General features: G+C 35.2%; 1 protein-coding gene across 1 annotated transcript in view; it reads right to left on the reverse strand.

Moving 5' to 3' along the window:
* The window catches only part of LOC138707780 (probable RNA-binding protein 46), a 128008-nt gene extending 110575 nt beyond the window's left edge, over window positions 1–17433 (reverse strand). The window contains exon 1 of the mRNA XM_069837683.1: window positions 16722–17433. Coding sequence (XP_069693784.1) covers window positions 16722–17390 — 669 coding nt within the window. The 5' untranslated portion in view covers window positions 17391–17433. The remainder of the gene's footprint in view (window positions 1–16721) is intronic.
* Window positions 17434–18654: the final 1221 nt, after the last annotated feature.

An 18654-nucleotide genomic window follows, 5' to 3' on the forward strand; every position in this document is an offset into this window, starting at 1 on the left:
CATGGCCATGAAATACTGGAATTGCCATACCCAACGCGATCAACAAGAAAGTCAGCCCCTCTGGATACAGACCTACATATGCGGTCGGATATGGATCCTGTATGTAAGCTTAGTTCCGAAACGTTGGAAATGTTAAGTATCAGGACACGGTGGAATACGCAAATGTTATATGTATATGTATATATATATATAATATTATATATATATATATATATATATAATATATTAAACCCATGCGCATTATGAGCACATGTCCAAATAAATTTCATTGTTATTAATTATTATATATATTATATCCTATATTTTTTAATTATTTTCGGATTAAATTATTAAATTTAAATATCATTCATCATTAAGAGCTCCATGATAGACCACGTGACCTGTTACGTTGACCTGTAAGGAAGATATTTATTGTTGCTCCACCAACTTAAGCATTCAAAAAGGGTTTCCGTACGTCCAGTAAAATATGAGAACGTCCCTATCTTCGTTATTGTGTTCCGTTGTCGCGAAAGAGGTCTTCGAGACATGTTCTTGTCTATTTTCATCATAAATAGGCCTATCATTCTCATTAAAATTCCCTACGTGAAGGTGACATTGAATGTATACAATATTTTTAAAATAGTTCATACTATGAAGCAAATAGCTATTAGATCGTAGTTGAATCTCGCTTATTTGATGAGATCATAATTATTGTGAAGAATATTCTGAATTCCAAAGAAGACAGTAAATTAAAGGAAATACTTAAAAATGAAAACGTTTAGATGAAGTCGGAGTGGATGTGTTCAAAAGTGTTGATGAAAAGCTCCCGAAATTTAAAAAAAAAAATGGATAGTTCATTATGTGTATGCTCGATACAAATGCAAGTGTTGAAAGACTGTTCTCCCGCATGAAGTCAATTTGGAGAGCTTAAGGGAAGAGGACGGTATTTTTGGTAAAAAATGAGTAAATTAAAAAGAATTAAATACTCCCTGATATGTGTGGAATGCATTGTATAACATTTTGTGGGTATTTGTGTTGAGACGCCATTTTTAAACTTCCTGCGCTCTGGATTTTTAAATCACATCGCCCTTTGATTGCGGTTTCCGGAACTTCATTTTTTTTTTGCTACATTGCCAGACAAAAATCGATATAATTTTTGAACTATTAAAGATAGGCCTACTCATGCATGAAATTTAGAACACATTCTCTAGACTATTAGGAAACTTTACTCTGTAACAGAATTTTCCTAATTGATTTCATTTTAAAAATATGTCTGTCTGTTTGCAAGAAAGAGAATAAAAAAAAAAAGTGATTTTACAAATGTGGGGACAAATATCAAAATTCTGTTAGACAGTTTGTAGGGCATGTTTTGCAAGCAAATTGTAACGAACTGTTTGAATTTATCTTCAAAAATAGCTAAAATATATCGGTTTTAGTAAAATCCTGCATTGGGTACTTTTTCTTTCAACTCTGGCCCCCAAAAATATATATATATATATATATATATTTTTTTTTTTTTCAAAATACTTATATTTGGTTGAGTTGCTATAACCATGAGCTCTCTACATACAAAAAAATTATATTTTACACCAAATAGGAAAAAAAGTTTTAAAAAATACAATCCTCTCCCCCTAAGCTACTAAGAAAATAATGTTGCATGTAAAGACAGTAAAATCAATTCGTATTGTGAAATCATTTTTAGCTAGAATTGTGTGGATTTCATTACTTCGTGTTTTTATATGTATTTAATTGAACAAACGATTGTTACAAGAATGTCATTCTTAAGGAAAGTACTGATGTGTGGCAATGATTTGTAACAGTGTATTCTCAGGTAAACCTATTTTGTAAGGACTATCTATATTTTCAATTAATTTTGCTCAATTCATTCTTTAAATACTTTATTTTCATTAATAGGACTTAATTTAATTTAATTGTATTGTTTTAATTTGTTCAAAGACAGCGTGGACAAGCACGATGGAAAATATACACCAAAGTTCAACTTTTAAAATGAGTGCAGATTGTCCCATATTTTCGTCTAATGTTTCTGGGAACCCTACATTCAAATGAAATCGATGTGATGCCTAGTGGGGCAACAATATCAATATTATCGATGATCAGGGAATTTAAAATGCTGTTCATATCTTGAAAGGGGACTGGCGTCTTTGAAACTTTAACCCTAGAATAGAATTCATTTTGAGAGTTTATTGCATGTAAGTTGGTAGCGCTGATATTATGGTTACTAGGCCTAGCTACATGTTCGAAAAAACACAACTACGTCACTGCTTACGCTATGGATAGACTTAAGTTTTTACAGTATATCTATTGCTTAAGCTACGCACCACACACCACAAAACGCAACACTAGAAGTATCGTTAATTTAATTTCTCATTTTCTGAGTGAATTACATCAGAATTTATTCCTCACCCCTGATAAAAGGAGAAATGGGTAAAAGAAAGGCATATTTTAGGCTCTAATAAAACAGTGACTCAAGTCGCAGTCGTTCATTCGAAGTGTTAGGAAAGTTTTTATTTATATCTTGATTACTGAGGCTGTTCATTAGGCCTAGGACCTATGTGAAATTAAAATAGGAAATGTCTGTAATAACTCAATAAGATACTATTCGCCATTATACTACTCTATGAAAAAATTGCATTTTATCTTGGTTGTAGGTTTGCACTTCAGTGTCACCTGTATCTCGGTATTAGGATGAAGTGATGGGTTTGGTCTATGATATCATCAGGTGTGATGAAGGAAGTCCTTATCTCTTCCGACAAAAAAACTCATAATCTTATCTAAAAAATTATAGTTTATCTACGCTGCCTTCGTACAGTGAAGTCCTCAATTTCACATATTTATGGCTCCTCAGAGCAGGAAGAAACCAGCAAGACCTACATTAATGAGGCAGAAATACAAGATAGAATGATTTCATCCCAAATTCGCTGGGGGGGGGGGACTTTTACTCATTGGGAAGTTTTGAGGGAAGAGAATTTGCAGAATTGTTGCGGGAAAATTTTGTGAAATATTCTGGAAAATCGAGGGAAAGAATAAAATCGCTTTAAAGTATGTCGAGTCATTAAAGAAACCTCCTTATTTAATATTTGTTCGGTTTAAAACTTAGCCCTATGATCATAAGCTTATTTATTTCTTAAAAAGTCCAAATTATTGTTTTACATAACTATTTCGCAAATAACAATGAAAGACTAATTTCTGTAGCTGTAGCACATATTCCCGTCTTCTTACGCCAGGATCTAGTGCAGTTTCTTTTCTGCTTGTAGTATGTTTAGTAGTAAGTGATAGAGTGAAGACGTAAAGAAACAAATTCAGTTCTAATATACAGATAATTAAAAATGTCAATCTGTTGCCATGGTGTTAGAAATGATTATATTGTCATAAGAGAGATTCAATGTAATGTGTTTTCAAAACAAAATCTATTTAAATTAATGTAAGGTATGTGCTGCAAATATGGCCAATGCAGATAATATGGCCACATTACTGTTCTATAGGTAATTGATATGATAACCGAAAGTTAGTACCAGAATGTCGAACCACGTGTTAGGAAATGTATAGTAGTGGCAAAAGAAAACTGGACCGACCCTTGCAGCTGATTTCAGAGCCTTGTTCACTCCAGAGCACAATAATACATTCATAAAACATAGATCTCCATTTCTATAGCGCTGTTTCGTAACAAGTAAACTGAAGTGGTAAATTTTGTATCTCTCTAAAATAAGCCTCTGTGGATCACTAAGAGCATTAGAGAGCAATTGGTTTAACGTCAGTGTTAACGATGTTTTTTCTCTATTATTATGCACAATAGGGAGACCGTAATATTAGGAGTATGATTTGAGTTAGGATATAATAATAATAATAATAATAATAATAATAATAATAATAATAATAATAATAATAGGGCGTCCTGACCCAGGCGGTAGGACATTTGGCTGCTGATACCGAGTTGCGCTCGGGCGCGGACTGATTATCTAGTTGGCTTTCTTCCGAGGTTTTTCCAAACCTTCAGGCGAATATCAGGTAGTGTATGGCGAATCCTCAGCCCCATCTCGCCAAATATTACCACCATTTCGCCATTACCAATTCCATCGACGCTAAATAACCTAGTAGTTGATAGAACGCCGTTAAATAATCGAGTTAATAATAATAATAATAATAATAATAATAATAATAATAAATGCAGAAAAGGCTTCAGTCACAAATTTTGAAAAAAAGAAAAAGGAAAACGAGATATCGACGGAAATCATATCTTTATGGGTGACTCCAAAGGCCTATGCAGAAAGGTATTCAGTCCAGTGCTTGGAAAGATAGAAACTGAAGCGTCGGGCTCAGAGTTCTATCACAGTTTAGTATATACACTTGCGAAGCTTGGGATGATTTTTTTGCATTTCTAGCGATACTTGCTAGCCGCTTGGAGCGCTGTGAGCACTAGGAACAATTGACTGTGTCACTGCCATCGTGATAATATAGGCAGACCATGTGACTCGCTTAACCCGATCCCGGAGGGTAGCGTTTCAACCACATAAATTACTGTAGTTGCAATGCATAAAGAGTAACATATATTTCTCTAAAATGTAGTGTAATTGCATTAATAAATTTAAAACAATGATTATGAGACACTTCAGACATAATTCACTTGCGAGTTAAGGTGTACTACTATTTTTGGTGTGAAAATTACGTTGTTCGTATGTGTAATACCTGACTTTATTTGGATTAAATATTGCGAAATTCTTGTACATTCATTTATGCACGATTCAATAATTTTCAGTTGCACCGCACGGATATTTTGGTATGTTGAAATTATAGGTTATGTTTACTGTACCAAAACTTCAATATTCGCATTTATACATTATAATTATGCATAAAGTTACGTGTGGTAACTTGTAAATGCAATATGTCTCTATTTCAGTTGTATTTATTCGTTTCTTACGGTACTCCAATCTGAAATCTGATTAATGTACTAAGTTATGTTAGTAGACTAAACTAGCGCAGAGGTAGTTCCTTTGTACTCATACTCCTTGCATATACGGTCTATGACAGGTTAGGTTTGGTTAGTTTTGGCTTTTATTATGCCTTGCTTATACGATCACCTGCACCTCCACAAAAAATCTCTTATAAATTCAACGATTTTCACTTCCGAAATCGCAGGAACTTCCTCAGCGCTAGTTCCACCGCTTTATGAGTGCTGCCTTATTGGCCTTCGGACACTTGACTATATTTAAACACGGTAATTTCACAGCGCTATTACTAGAGCAACTAGATTTACAAAGTCTCCAATGCCCTGCCATTACATATGTAGGCCTATGTTATGTCATATGGAAATTATAGGTTATTATTTTTATTCCTATATTCGCAGTTATACATTATAATTAAGCATAATGTCATGTATGATACGCCGCACATTCAATTTGTCTGTATTTTAATACTACACTCGAGTACGTACTGAATTATTGTATTTATCTACTTCCTAAGAGACGAAGTAACACAATCGTACGTACACTAATTTCATAGGAGTGGTATGGTAAATTTTCTGTCTACAATTAAGGAAGGTAGATGTGCTAAATTAAAATCACAATATAAATTATTTTTTATTAAACCTCAAAATAGCTTACATTCTAAACTTAAAATGTTGATGTGAATAGATTATGTTAACATGTAAAATTCTCTTCACATTAAAATAACACAGTTTTGTAATTATTTCTGCAATAAATTATGCAATAAGAAGTAAACGGAACTTATGGACACATTACACTAAATAAAACTTAGCAATGATACGCAATAAAGTTATAATATAATATTTCACTGAGCTCGATGCACTGAAATAGAAAACCCGAACACACATTATTGTCTGCTCGGGAAAGGGTCTTTGCTGAGGCGATAGTAGCGATCCTGGTGGTTAGCAACTATCTATGTATGCATATTTATTAAGTATTGAGCTTCGCAACTGTATATACTAAATTGTGGTTCTATCACAGTATAGTATATACAGTCACAAAGCTAAATATGTAGTAAATATGCATCCATAGATAGTTGCTAACCACTAGGATCGCTAATATCGCCTCATTACAGACAATGCGAAATAGTACCGGCACAGTCTATTGTTCCCAGCACCCCCACAACTCAAGCTTCGTGACTGTATATACTAGACTAGACTGGGTTCTATACATAAAGGAATAGAGTGTACAGAATGTTTTCTTTAGTTTTCTCAAAACTAGGTCTAATGGGCCGAAGCCCTTTCTGCATGGAGCGATTCTAATAATAATAATAATAATAATAATAATAATAATAATAATAATAATAATAATAATAATATGCGCTATTGAATTTAAAAAACGGCCCTTCTGGCGTAATTTCTCATTCTTGAGCTGGTAACCCTGCAATGAAGTAGCCCTAATAATGAATTGCTTTGCAGCTTAAATAAGTGTTCAGAACGCACACAGCAAGAACAGTTTACATTGTCATGGTTAAGTCAATTACAGAAGTTAATACGCTTGAGATATTCAAGAAGGCGTTGTCTTAAATGTTCAATATTACGAATTCTTGTTTTGTAGTAAGCTGCTTTTTGTAGTTCACTCCATCCAAAATAGTCCATAGTATTAATATCTCGTTTCAAACTCCAACGGAAACCATCAGAGAATCTGAGAAATGCGATTTTTCACGTAATAATCTCTCAGGAGGTATATCATGTCTGTCTCTTGCTAATCAATCGTTGTACACTTGAAAGAGACCATTCTCCCTGAGCGTAGTTCCTTACAATTTGACGGCCAGATCATATTTGTGCAAATGTTTAATGAAAATCTTGTCTTCGTTCGTTAAGCGACCCATTATTCACAAAATTATAACTCAAAACGGAAAAAAATGATGATAGCACAACAAACGGCTTGGCCTGCTGAAGTCGTAAGACCATAATGCTTAGTTCGGCATAAACGATCGATTTTGCACTGCCTTACAAAAAACTAAAAAAATAATATTTAATAAATGTTAAGAAATTAAATATTACACTACTTTCCCGGTCTACAAGGACTGTGAAATTTGCCTGTGAAATAAACTTTCAAGTAAAATTAGTAGCTACTGGAATATAACCACTTAAATTCTGTGCCTTTTTTGGTCCACTGTGTATATATGCTAGGTATAGTCTTATTCTACACGCATGCAAAATTCTAAATTCCCGTCCTTCAGTTTCAAGACGGCAGCTATTCGACGTCTGGCGAAATGCTTCGAAATCAGGGTGCATTATGTGGACAGTGTCATTTTTGTACTGCATGCTTACGACTTGGAAGATTGTAGTGGAGGGATTTCTAAAGGAATGAAGAGTTTCATGTCAAAAATGTCTTTAAAATTGTAAGAAAAGTGGCTACAAAGACATACACCAGGGCTGGGCACCGGGAGCGAATCCTGACTCTAAACGGGCACCTTAATATTCATCCGTTTCGGAATCAACGCTGCGCGATGTTCGGCGGGGAAGAAAGAGGTTGAAGAGAAGTCATATGGCTCCCCGTGAGAGAGTAGGATCCGCTCTTGGTGCCCAGCCCTGACATACACTGTGGATCAGAACGATAATCTAACAGGACAAAATTAATAACTTGTTTCCATTCTAACGGATTTTTACAAAACTTTGTACAGACCTTACAGATAGGATATATTTCTTTGTGTAGAAACTCTGATTACGTTTGGCTAAAAGAAACTACCCCTTCATAGAGGTGTGTTTATAGACTACAAAATTAATAACTTATAAGAGATTTTTATGAAACATCACAAGGAATTTATAGGTAACATTTTTTTGTATAGAAACTCTGATTACGTTTGCATAAGAGGAACTACTCTTTTACATCGGGTACATTTAAACAAAATTATTAACTTATCTCCTAACATATTTTTACGAAACTTTGTAGGCCTACAAAAGTTACAGGTAGCATATATTTTATCTACAAACTCTGATTATTTTCGTATAAGAGGAACTAACCCTTTATAGAGTTGCATTTGGACAAAATTATTAACTTATCCTATATAATAGATTTTTATGAAACGTTGTATAGAAGTTACAGGTAGCATACAAATATAATCAATTTGTACACAAAACATGTTGTAGGCCTACAGCATACCTGTAACTCCTATGCAAAATTTCATTAACATATGTTAGCAGTAGAGATGTTATTAATTTTGTCTAATGTACCCCCTGTAAGGGGTAGTTCCTCGTACACAAACGTGTCAGAGTTTCTACACAAAAAAACTGCAACTCTGTTCACAGTTTCATAAATATTTGTTACATAAGAGAGAAGTTATTAATTTTCTCTAAAAACGCCCCTATAAAGGGGTAGTTCCTCTTAAAAATCATGATAAATTTCTACACAAAAAATGTTACTTGTAATTGCTGTACAAAGTTTCTTAAAAATCTGTTAAGCTTATATAGGAGAGATGTTAATTTTGTCTAAATGCACCCTCCATAAAGGGGTAGTTCCTCTTACAGAAACGTAATCAGAGTTTGTATACAAAAATATATTGTCTGTAACTACTAGAGTCCTGCAAAACCGGTTGAGAATAATATAAATTATATAAAGATACTGTGCGCCTGGCGGTGTAGGCACTATGCAAAGCTCTTCCACCATGCGAACTGCCTGCCATTCGGTTTACCGAATGCTTGATTTGTTTCGCTCTCTTTATGGGAGGACGGCTGCGGCTTTTGGATATAAAAGACAGTTCATGTCATTGAGCCGTCCAGATATTACAATTACCCATTTTTAAGAACAACAACATGCAGCGTAAAACTACATCCAACAGGAACCTGAAAGTACATTTTTGTTTGTTAAAAATTATATTCGTTCTTAAAACTGACATTCTACTTCAGCGATAATCAGCATAGTGCACCCTCGGGCTAGCATCGCTTACCCGCGGATAAGAGACTGCACTATTGTGCATCCGTGGCTGCTAGCGGATATGCTTTCTGCCTCTCCCTTCTACACGTCGGTGCATATTGCGATACACTGCGGACGCTGAAGACCACTGTTCTATCTTAGAAATTATTCGCAAGTGAAGTGAGTAGGCAGATACAGACACATACACACTTCTTAATGAAATAATAATGCATGTGTACTTACAGCAGTTAAAAAACATGCTACATAAATAACTTATTTTTAGGTAGGCTATACATTTTCCATTTTAATAATAAACTTATGTGCATTATAAAAGTTATACAGGACTCATACACCGTTGGAACGTACCTAATAAGCAGTATACAAAATATTCTGTACATAAAATGTGTACAATTACACAAGGTAATCGTTACACAACCTATCACCCTAGTATAAGCCTTGCACAGAAGGACAATATGGCCGACTCCGTAACAACAGATGGTTTGTTTCTTGACGTTTTTCGAAAACTGAGCAAAATATCTCCTGTAAAGAAAGTTATACAGACGAAATGGTAGATTTAAACGATTATTTAACAAGTACAGAGGGCATTGAAGAAATGGATGGTATGAAATATAAAAAAAATATGCCAATAGAAAAATAAAGCAGTATAAAACTAGTTTTTTATCCATTTAAATTTAACGATGAGAATTTTAAAGGAAAATATAGATTCACCAAGCAATATATACGAATTGTTGCTGATATTGTAAAAGATTTGAAGCAGGTGGATCTGTAAGTTCTGAACTGAAAATTTTAATAGCACGTGGAAGTCTTTGCACATGGGGAAGAAATGAAGTTTTGACTTAATTTTAAATAGAACTAGATCTATAAATACGGTGACTATATTATATATTCTGTGTCCGAATTCGGGAAAATGAATGGACCATGCCTTTTTTTATATATATCCTTCCCTGTCCTGTTGGGATAGGGAATGGATTAAAGCACGCTTGACTTTTGTTACTAGATGCACTTGCCTCTAAATTGAATAATTAAAAATAATGATCACATACTTTGAATCAAAATTTGTTTATAATTCTCTACAAAAGCTACATCAAAGAAGCCACAAAATAGTGTCAAGTTTTCATAAATACAGTATAAGAAAGCAGGGCTCTGGCGCGAGTGAAAATCTAATTGATTATAACTTAACTGTAAATTTAGGAATTGAAAATTAGAAGTGGTTAAATGGTGTTTTCTTCGGTATAAAGGAGACAAACTTTCTAATTGCAATAAATTAAAGAGAGAAAACTTGTCCCTTTCAGTAACCATTATTTAGACATTTTAGCTTTATATCTCAAGTCTCACTAGTGTAATATGTAGCTAGTCGGCGATGTATGCAATGGAGGGGAAAAGAAACTGGCCACCCTAACCCATTATCTCCTGACATAGTGGTGCCTTCTCGGTATCACTTGTGAGGTTCAGACCTGTCTTCGGACAGTTGGCTGAACAATAATCTATAATATCTCATTGTTGTCCTTATAGCCAGAATAAGTTTCGCATACACTGTATCTCGTCCTACTTATGATCAAACCATACGTTTATGGTATTGTAAAATATCAGCTGAGTATTCTCATGGCATTATTAATATAATGCTTACCTATTATGAAAGACATTTATTAATTTTACCCAATGACGTATTAAAAAGTATTCATTCATTTAGTGTTCTACCCAAAGGCAGGTCTTTCACTGCAAACCCAGCTTTCTCCAACTTTTCCTATTTTCTGAATTTCTTTTTGTTTCCTCATATGATCCATATATCTTAATGTCGTCTATGATCTGATATCTTCTTCTACTCCGAACTCTTCTTCCGTTCACCATTCCTTACAATGCATACTTCAGTAGGCAGTTTCTTCTCAGCCAGTGACACAACCAATTCCTTTTTCTCTTTCTGATCAGTTTCGGTATAATTCTTTCTTCACCCACTCTTTCCAACACAGCTTCCTTTTTTTAATCTGTCTGTCCACTTCACACGTTCCATTCTTCTCCATATCCACATTTCAAATGCTTCTAATCGCTTCTCTTCACTTCGTCGTAATGCCCATGTTTCTGCCATATACAATGCCACACTCCATACAAAGTACTTCACAAGTCTCTTCCTTAATTCTTTTTCCAGACGTCCGCAGAAGATGCTCCTTTTTCTATTAAAAGCTTCCTTGGCTATTGCTATCCTCCTTTTGACTTCCTGGCAGGAGCTCATGTTACTGGTTATAGTATATCCCAAGTATTTGAAGCTGTCCACTTGCTCTGCTGCCTCATTTAGAATTCGCAAGTATATCTTCTGTATTTTTCTTCCTATGACCATGCTCTCCGTCTTATTTTCATTTACCTTCATCCCATACTGCTCACAGTTGTCATTTAGCTCCAGTAGCATATACTTTAGTATCATTTCCTCTTCTGCTAACAACGTCATATTAAAAAGTATATGGTATCTAATTTTTCTGTATTGTCCCAATTTGGAGATAGTATTTTCTTCCTCCTTCTCATTTCTTTCTGTGTCAGATTTGTGCTCTAAGCAGTCTAAACCATCCGCGATCTTACATAGAGAATAAACACTTAAGTTATGTAATATCGATTATTGGGTTATACAAATCGAACGAGATTCATTCGATATGTGACGAGAAAGAGTTATGACGTAATAAAATGATGACAAAGTTCTGACATATACTGTTTAACACTGGTATAGTAAAGCGCCAGCTGTAAGAAAAATATGCATGTCTTATGCACGTCTTGTTCTGTGTAAAACTATAGCCTATCATTGTTTAACACATCTATAAGCAACTTTTATTAGTAATACTGTAAAAGTTTAAAATATTAAGGATACTTATGAAGTTACTGAAAGTTCAAACTAATAAAAAAAATAAGTTATAGTGTCGAATCAACTGTAAGAGTACTTGCAAACACTTTTTTAAAAATAAGACAAAGTAAATTTTCTTCAATTGTTACTCCGGTAGTGTACTCGGAAAATGTCAGTTTCGTGTATGATTAAGTGCGCCTTGTGTTCTGTCTAGCCTGTAATATATCAGGGGTAACCGCTTTAAAGTCGAATATTCGGTCGGATTCTCAACCAAGCGGGTTGATCTCTGACCGGTCGAATCTAAACCGGTACTAAACACCAACCTGCTGCTCTCTAGTAACTACTGTGCAAAGTTTCATAAAATAGCCTATCTGTTAAGACAGAAGTCATTCATTTTGTCAAAATTCATCCCATAAAAAGAGGTAGTTCTCTTACACAAACTTAAGCAGAGTTGGTACACAAAATATGCTGCCTGTCACTCACGTAGAAGGTTCCATGAAAATCTGGTAGACTGGTGAGAACTTTTAATTCTGGCCAGCTAGATTGGCGGTCTTACACAATGCGTGTTGGCACATGCCTGAGCAGAGGTGTACGATGATCCAACCAGAAGAAAGGTATCGTGTGGTCAGCACGATGATCATTCCAGCCGTTATAGTTGGTTTGAAATCTGGATTTCGCTACCTAAAAGTACGATCACACGTCGCTACTTTTGCAGCGCTGCAGTACAGGAACTGCGTAACTCTCGTATTGCGACGTGTGAACAACGGTGCAACCCGAAAAGTAGCGGCTGTCGAACCTACTGCCCGCTACTTTTTTCATGCTGCGCGCAGCTTATAATTAGCGACGTGTGAACAGGATTCTCAAGGTTGCAGCCGCAATATTTTTGATATCGGTTTTGTTGAAAATTTTGCTGCGGTTGTGACCAGTGTTGCCACCCAAATGTGCCAATAATACTTTTATTGTTTGGATATATTTTAATGTTAGATGTGATGAAAATAAATTATTTGTAACAGTTACTAAATGTAGAACACAGTCTGAGTATATTTGCTGACGATATAATTAATTTGTTTTTATTTTCCGCAGCGTAGTTTCAAACAGGAGGATTGCCACATTCATTACGTGAATATGCTGTTGGTTATCATTTACGTATATAGGGGTTTTTAAAAGCTTTGTAGTAAAAATAATGTCAATTTCTGAATATTAGTTAGGACAGAAAAGCAAATAATAGATAAGTAAGCTATCCCATGAGTTGCAACTTTTGCATTGCTCGGGTTGCGCAGCACGAAAAGTAGCGTGCAGCGAGCTTCTTTTGGCTTATGTGTGAACACGATACGCAACTTTTGCAGCTGCAGTATAGAAGTTGCGCAGCAAATGTAGTGACGTGTGATCGTACCTTAAAGTAGCTCGGTGAAACTAGCGCTGAGTTAGTTCCGGTGATTTTGGAAGTCTCCCCAAATTCATCACGATGCTGAGTGAGCACCGAACGCATACAATGGCCAAAATTCCATGAGACAAATTCTTAATTTATTAAAATATAATTACCAATTGGAGATTTGCTGATTGTATGGCGTTGTTAGAAGAAGAGATGGTACTAAGGGATATGCTACTGGAGCTAAATAACAGCTGTGAGCAGTAAGCCTATTGGATGAAGATAAATACAAACAAGACGAAGACAATGGCCATAGGAAGGAAAATAAATAAGGTAAACTTGCGAATTCTAACTGAGGCAGTAGAGCAAGTGGACAGCTTCAAATACTTGGGATGTACTATAAGCAGTAACATGAGCTGCTGCCAGGGCGTCAAAAGGAGGATAGCAATGGCAAAGGAAGCATTTAATACTGAAAGGAGCATCTTGTACAGGCGTCTTGAAAAATAATTGAGGATGAGACTAGTTAAGTGCTTTGTGTGGAGTGTGGCATTGTATGAGGCAGAAACATGGATATTAGGACGAATTTAAGAGAAATAAATAGAAGCAATTGAAATGTGGATATGGAGAACAATGGAGCGTGTGAAGTGGAAAGACAGAATAAGAAATGAAGCTGTGCTGGAAACAGGGGTTGCAGAAAGAATGATGTTGAAACTCATCAGGAAGAGGAAAAGAAACTGACTAGGTCACTCGCTGAGAAAAAACTGCCTACGGAAGGATGTACTGGAAATAATGGTGAAGGAGAGAAGAATTCGGGGCAGAAGAAGATAACAGATGATAGACGACATTAAGATATATGGATCATATGCGGAGACTAAGAGGAAGGGAGAAAACAGGAAATATTGGAGAAAGCTGGGTTTGCAGTGAAAGACATACCCTTGGGCACAACACTATGATTGAATGAATTATTAATTAATATAAATATGCGCAATAGACTTCTGGGTATTCCACCGTGTTCTGGAGATTAAAATTTTCAAAGTTTCGAAACTATCTTAGGACTACAGGTTACACCAACAGGGTAGATTGTAACCTATGGTCAGGTGTGTCGTCTGCTCTTTTGAGATCGTATTTTATTCACTGATTTATAGTAGGCATACTGCCATGGATCACTACAGCTTTGCAATAATAATAATAATAATAATAATAATAATAATAATAATAATAATAATAATATAGGCCTAAACATGAACAATAATTATAAACGTATAATTCATTATACTTCTTAATGTTCGCCAAACCGCTAACCAACCATGGATTTTGCGTAATCGGCTGCAGTGATGTTAACTAAATGATATTAATTATATGCGGAATATTGTCATGATAGCCAAAATTATTTACAAAGGCAACATGACAATAAGAAGTAGGTCTAATAGATAAATAGACCTATAAGTGCATAGAAATGTAATAAAAAGTAGGTTAGGCGGAACTGTTACAAGCCGATTTCACAGCAGTTATTGGTAGTTACTGGTTAATGTTACGCCTAATTGCTGTTATTTAAAATTATGTTGGCTACCGTGACAATATTAATTCCGGATATATTTTCATTCACATATCAAACACCTAAATTTATTTCTCATCAGCCATAATACATTCCCGTTAAACAGGAAATTTCCATAGAAACTTAGACTACTTAGCGTTTAAATGGATGCACCATGTTAAAGCTTTATTAATAATGGGTGCGTCCAGGTGCGCCCGACAAATACGTCACTATCTTCCACAGCAGATAACAGATGACAAACTGACAAGGGACAAAAATATCCACATAGGCTACTTGGCGGAATTATACCGTGCTTTGTACATAGCGTTACTGATACATACGCCAATGCCGGAAAAGGAGTACTTGACAGTTCTAGCAAAAAGCAGCAACGTTAAGAAAAAGACAAGCACTATCATCCCAACTGACGTACGCAATTTTTTTCACTTGGATATTTAACGACGCTGTATCAACTAATTGCTGGGTTATTTACCGTCGATGGAATTGGTGATAGCGAGATGGTATTTAGCGAAATGAGACCAAAAATTCGTCATAGATTACACTGATATAGCCCCTACAATCCTTTTGCTATAGAGAAAATGTTTATATTTTTCAGTTCCCCACTACGGACAGTTACAAAGCTCATATGTAGTTTCGTTCCATCACGTTCAATTTTCTGAAAACAACGTTTTTTTTTTTAATACATGAAAATGTCTAAATACTGAAATTAGTATAAGTTAAGTCTATATCCTTAAATAAATTATTATTATTATTATTATTATTATTATTATTATTATTATTATTATTATTATTATGTTAAAGCTGATAATTTAGACGTAAGTTAATGATATCGCTAAAATGTTATAAAACCACGTACCGGTAATTTAAAAATTAAGAACAAAGTATCCCTAAATTTCATTTTTCTTGCTTAATATTGCTAGGAAACTTGAAAAAAAAAATCGCTTCAGTTCTGAATTTATTTGTATGCCCTTGAAACGGTACGTATAAGCCTTAAATGTGTGTATTTTGTGAAAAGAAAGTTTCTTAAGTGGTGCAATAAAATTACTTCCTTTTGAAGTGCACCGCCAAAGAGGAGAATTTCAAAACCAGGTAATGAATCCGGGGATCAACCGCAGAGATGTATTGGCTATTTTTTACTAATAATTTAAGGTTTAATAATTAATTTTATACTCTCGAATGTTATATTACGGAGTTAAAGTATGTTTTTAGAAATAATAGCCTCGTTAGATGTTTCTGAAATTCTTGTTTAAATTTTTAGACTATCGTATTAAATTTATTTTTTTAAATCATGAACTTCGTCAATTTTGACTTTTTTTTTTCAAAATTACAGAAATCCCGACGTGATACACAAAATATGAATACAGATTCGGATTCAGGGCACTTCAGTTAACTAGAATCAGTAATTTTTTTTCTTGTAGGAGAAAACATTTTTTAAATGCAATTTAGTGTTGGCCTACCTGACATTCACCTTACGGTTGGAAAAGTTTAGGGAAAAAACCCAACCAGGTAATCAGCCCAAGAGAAAAATCGAACTCACGCTCGAATGCAACTTCGGATCAGCGTAGATTTACAGAGAAAGCATGTACTATTATGCGTACATAACCCTAATGGGGAAATAGAACGTGATAAATGTTCTCGAAGTTGCTTCGTTTACATTTAAATTTTATGCTTAATGGTTCACCACTACACAACATAAAATAGGTATTTCAAAAACTTTTAAATCAGCCATCTCATACGAAAGTCACCTACACTTTTCATAAGTTACAATTTTCATCGTAACTTATTTCATTTTATTGACGAAAGTGGTGTCAATTCTTTCGATAATTTCCAAATATAAGATGCTCTTCTTTCATCACCAGACCTACTACTAGACCTAAACAAATGGGATTTAACCTAATGTAGTCTAAGTTTAGCTTAGATTTGTTGAGGAAGGATGAGCAACATTTCCTTTGAAATAATCAAATTACCTAATAGGATGTTGTAGGCCTATATAATGGACAATGAACATTTGAATGCATCTAAAAAGAATTTGAAAACTGGTCATGAATAGTTAGAAATATTCCTCACAGTTTTCTAAATTCTATAAGAAAAATTGTAATGACATCAGTAGTAACGTACCTTTGACATAGTTTCTTCATCAACTTCCGGCTCGGGAATAGCCCAGTCGATTTGAAGCTCGAATCCCCATAAAAGCAGCCGTCCAGGGATTAATTTCCTTCGCGCCATGGCCGCTGCTCTATGATTCATAAATTCCACAAACGCAAATCCACGGTTCTTTCTCTTGTCCACCATACTACTGTAGAGAATCACATCGCTTATTCCTTCAACAATCTTACTTAGTTCCGTAAAAACTTCTTCTTTAGTTTTATTTTTTGGTAGGCCGCCGACAAATAGACGGCAGTTATCAACAGATTTCACCACGCCTATATATCTCTTAGGTCTTATTTCATAATTGTTCATTTCCTTAACTGCCATTTCGGCTTCACTAGGCTTTGAAAATTGAATGAAAGCAAATCCTCTATTAGAACCGGAAAAATCCATCATAAGGCGTAATTGATAAATGTTCCCATAATTTTCAAACAACGGCACCAGCTCGTCTTCAAACACATCTCTTGGCAACTTTCCTACAAAAACTTCACAGCCTTTAGTTGGTGGTGGCCCACTCCAATTTGGAGGTGATCCATATTTTCTTTGTCCATTAGTTTGCAAAATCTGATATCCTGTCTTGTCACAAAGCGCCAACAATCTCGAATTTACGTCATTCAAATTAAACACAGCTCCAGCCATCGTGGCTTCTGAACTTCTAATACGGCACGGTGAAGCAATGTAGCTCGTTACCTGTCACCGTACTTCAGTCTCACCACGGAGGAGTGATCCCCCACTACTCCTATGAGAGAGAGGGAGAGAGAGAGAGAGGGAAGTGATTGGTTAGCAAGTGTTCAGGAGGCGCGACAAGTGAATTTCTCCTCCAATCCGCAGGAAGAAAATCAACAGATTGACGGAGTATGAAAACCCCGTATATAAGAAATATAACGTTTGTAAAAAAACTGTAGTAATTGTCATATTGTCTTGTTTCATTTTTACACTTTAAAAAATAAACAGACGGATGGAATACCAAGGTCCTGTTTTAGCTTATATATATAATAAGCTGCTTATAATATGATATGGACACATTAGAAGGATGGATGAAGATCGGCTCCCAAAACAAATTTTAGATTGGATACCAAGGGAAGAGGAAGACTGTTTTGTGTATGAAAACTGGGGAGCGTAGAAGAAGGAGATTGGGATAATAGACAAGAATGGCGGAAAAGAATTTAGGCACTGGAAGTTGCTTGAGAGCTTTTGAGAACAGCCACAGACGTAACTCAGACGATAGAGAATGAGACTCGTGATCCAAGGTTGCCTTCGGGTGTTGGTTCGTATCCCACTTGGACTGATTACCTAGCTATTTTATCAGAGACTTTCCGCGACTGTAAGGCGAATGTAAAGTAATCCTTACACTCATCTCGCTCATTATCATCTTCCTATCACAATTACATTGGTGTTAGATAACCCCGCAATTGATACAGCCAATTAAAAACGAGTTCAAGCTGTGTTGTCTTTGCCTATAAAGCGAGTGAAATTTGATTCGATTGCTAGCACGGTGATGGAGAGTTATCGATTCCTCGTAGAAATTGATCGTGTTTACTTCGTATGTTGTTTATACTGTGTCACTTAAACTGTGACCTTGCGTTATACCGACTACACACCGGTAGCAAAAAACAAGTCTCGTTACTACTAGATCATCTTACCTTGATATTTATACATGCTGTTTCAAAACCTCTGCGACAAACTCTGAAGGGTGAGAGATCTAAAAATAAGGAACCCTTTTTGTTAAATAACTTATGTCTTTTGACGCGTCGTTTCAAAGTTACAGTTGAAAATGTTTTTGTGAGAGCGTACGTCAATGTATGCGAATGTGTGCACGCCTGTTTGTTTGTTGAGATGCTTGTAAGAAACGAGAAGGTTGTTGTTGTTTGTTTACGTTTATTGTTCAATACCTTTTCTTTTC

This window comes from Periplaneta americana, chromosome 10, assembly GCF_040183065.1.
Source record: "Periplaneta americana isolate PAMFEO1 chromosome 10, P.americana_PAMFEO1_priV1, whole genome shotgun sequence".
NCBI lineage: Eukaryota > Metazoa > Arthropoda > Insecta > Blattodea > Blattidae > Periplaneta > Periplaneta americana.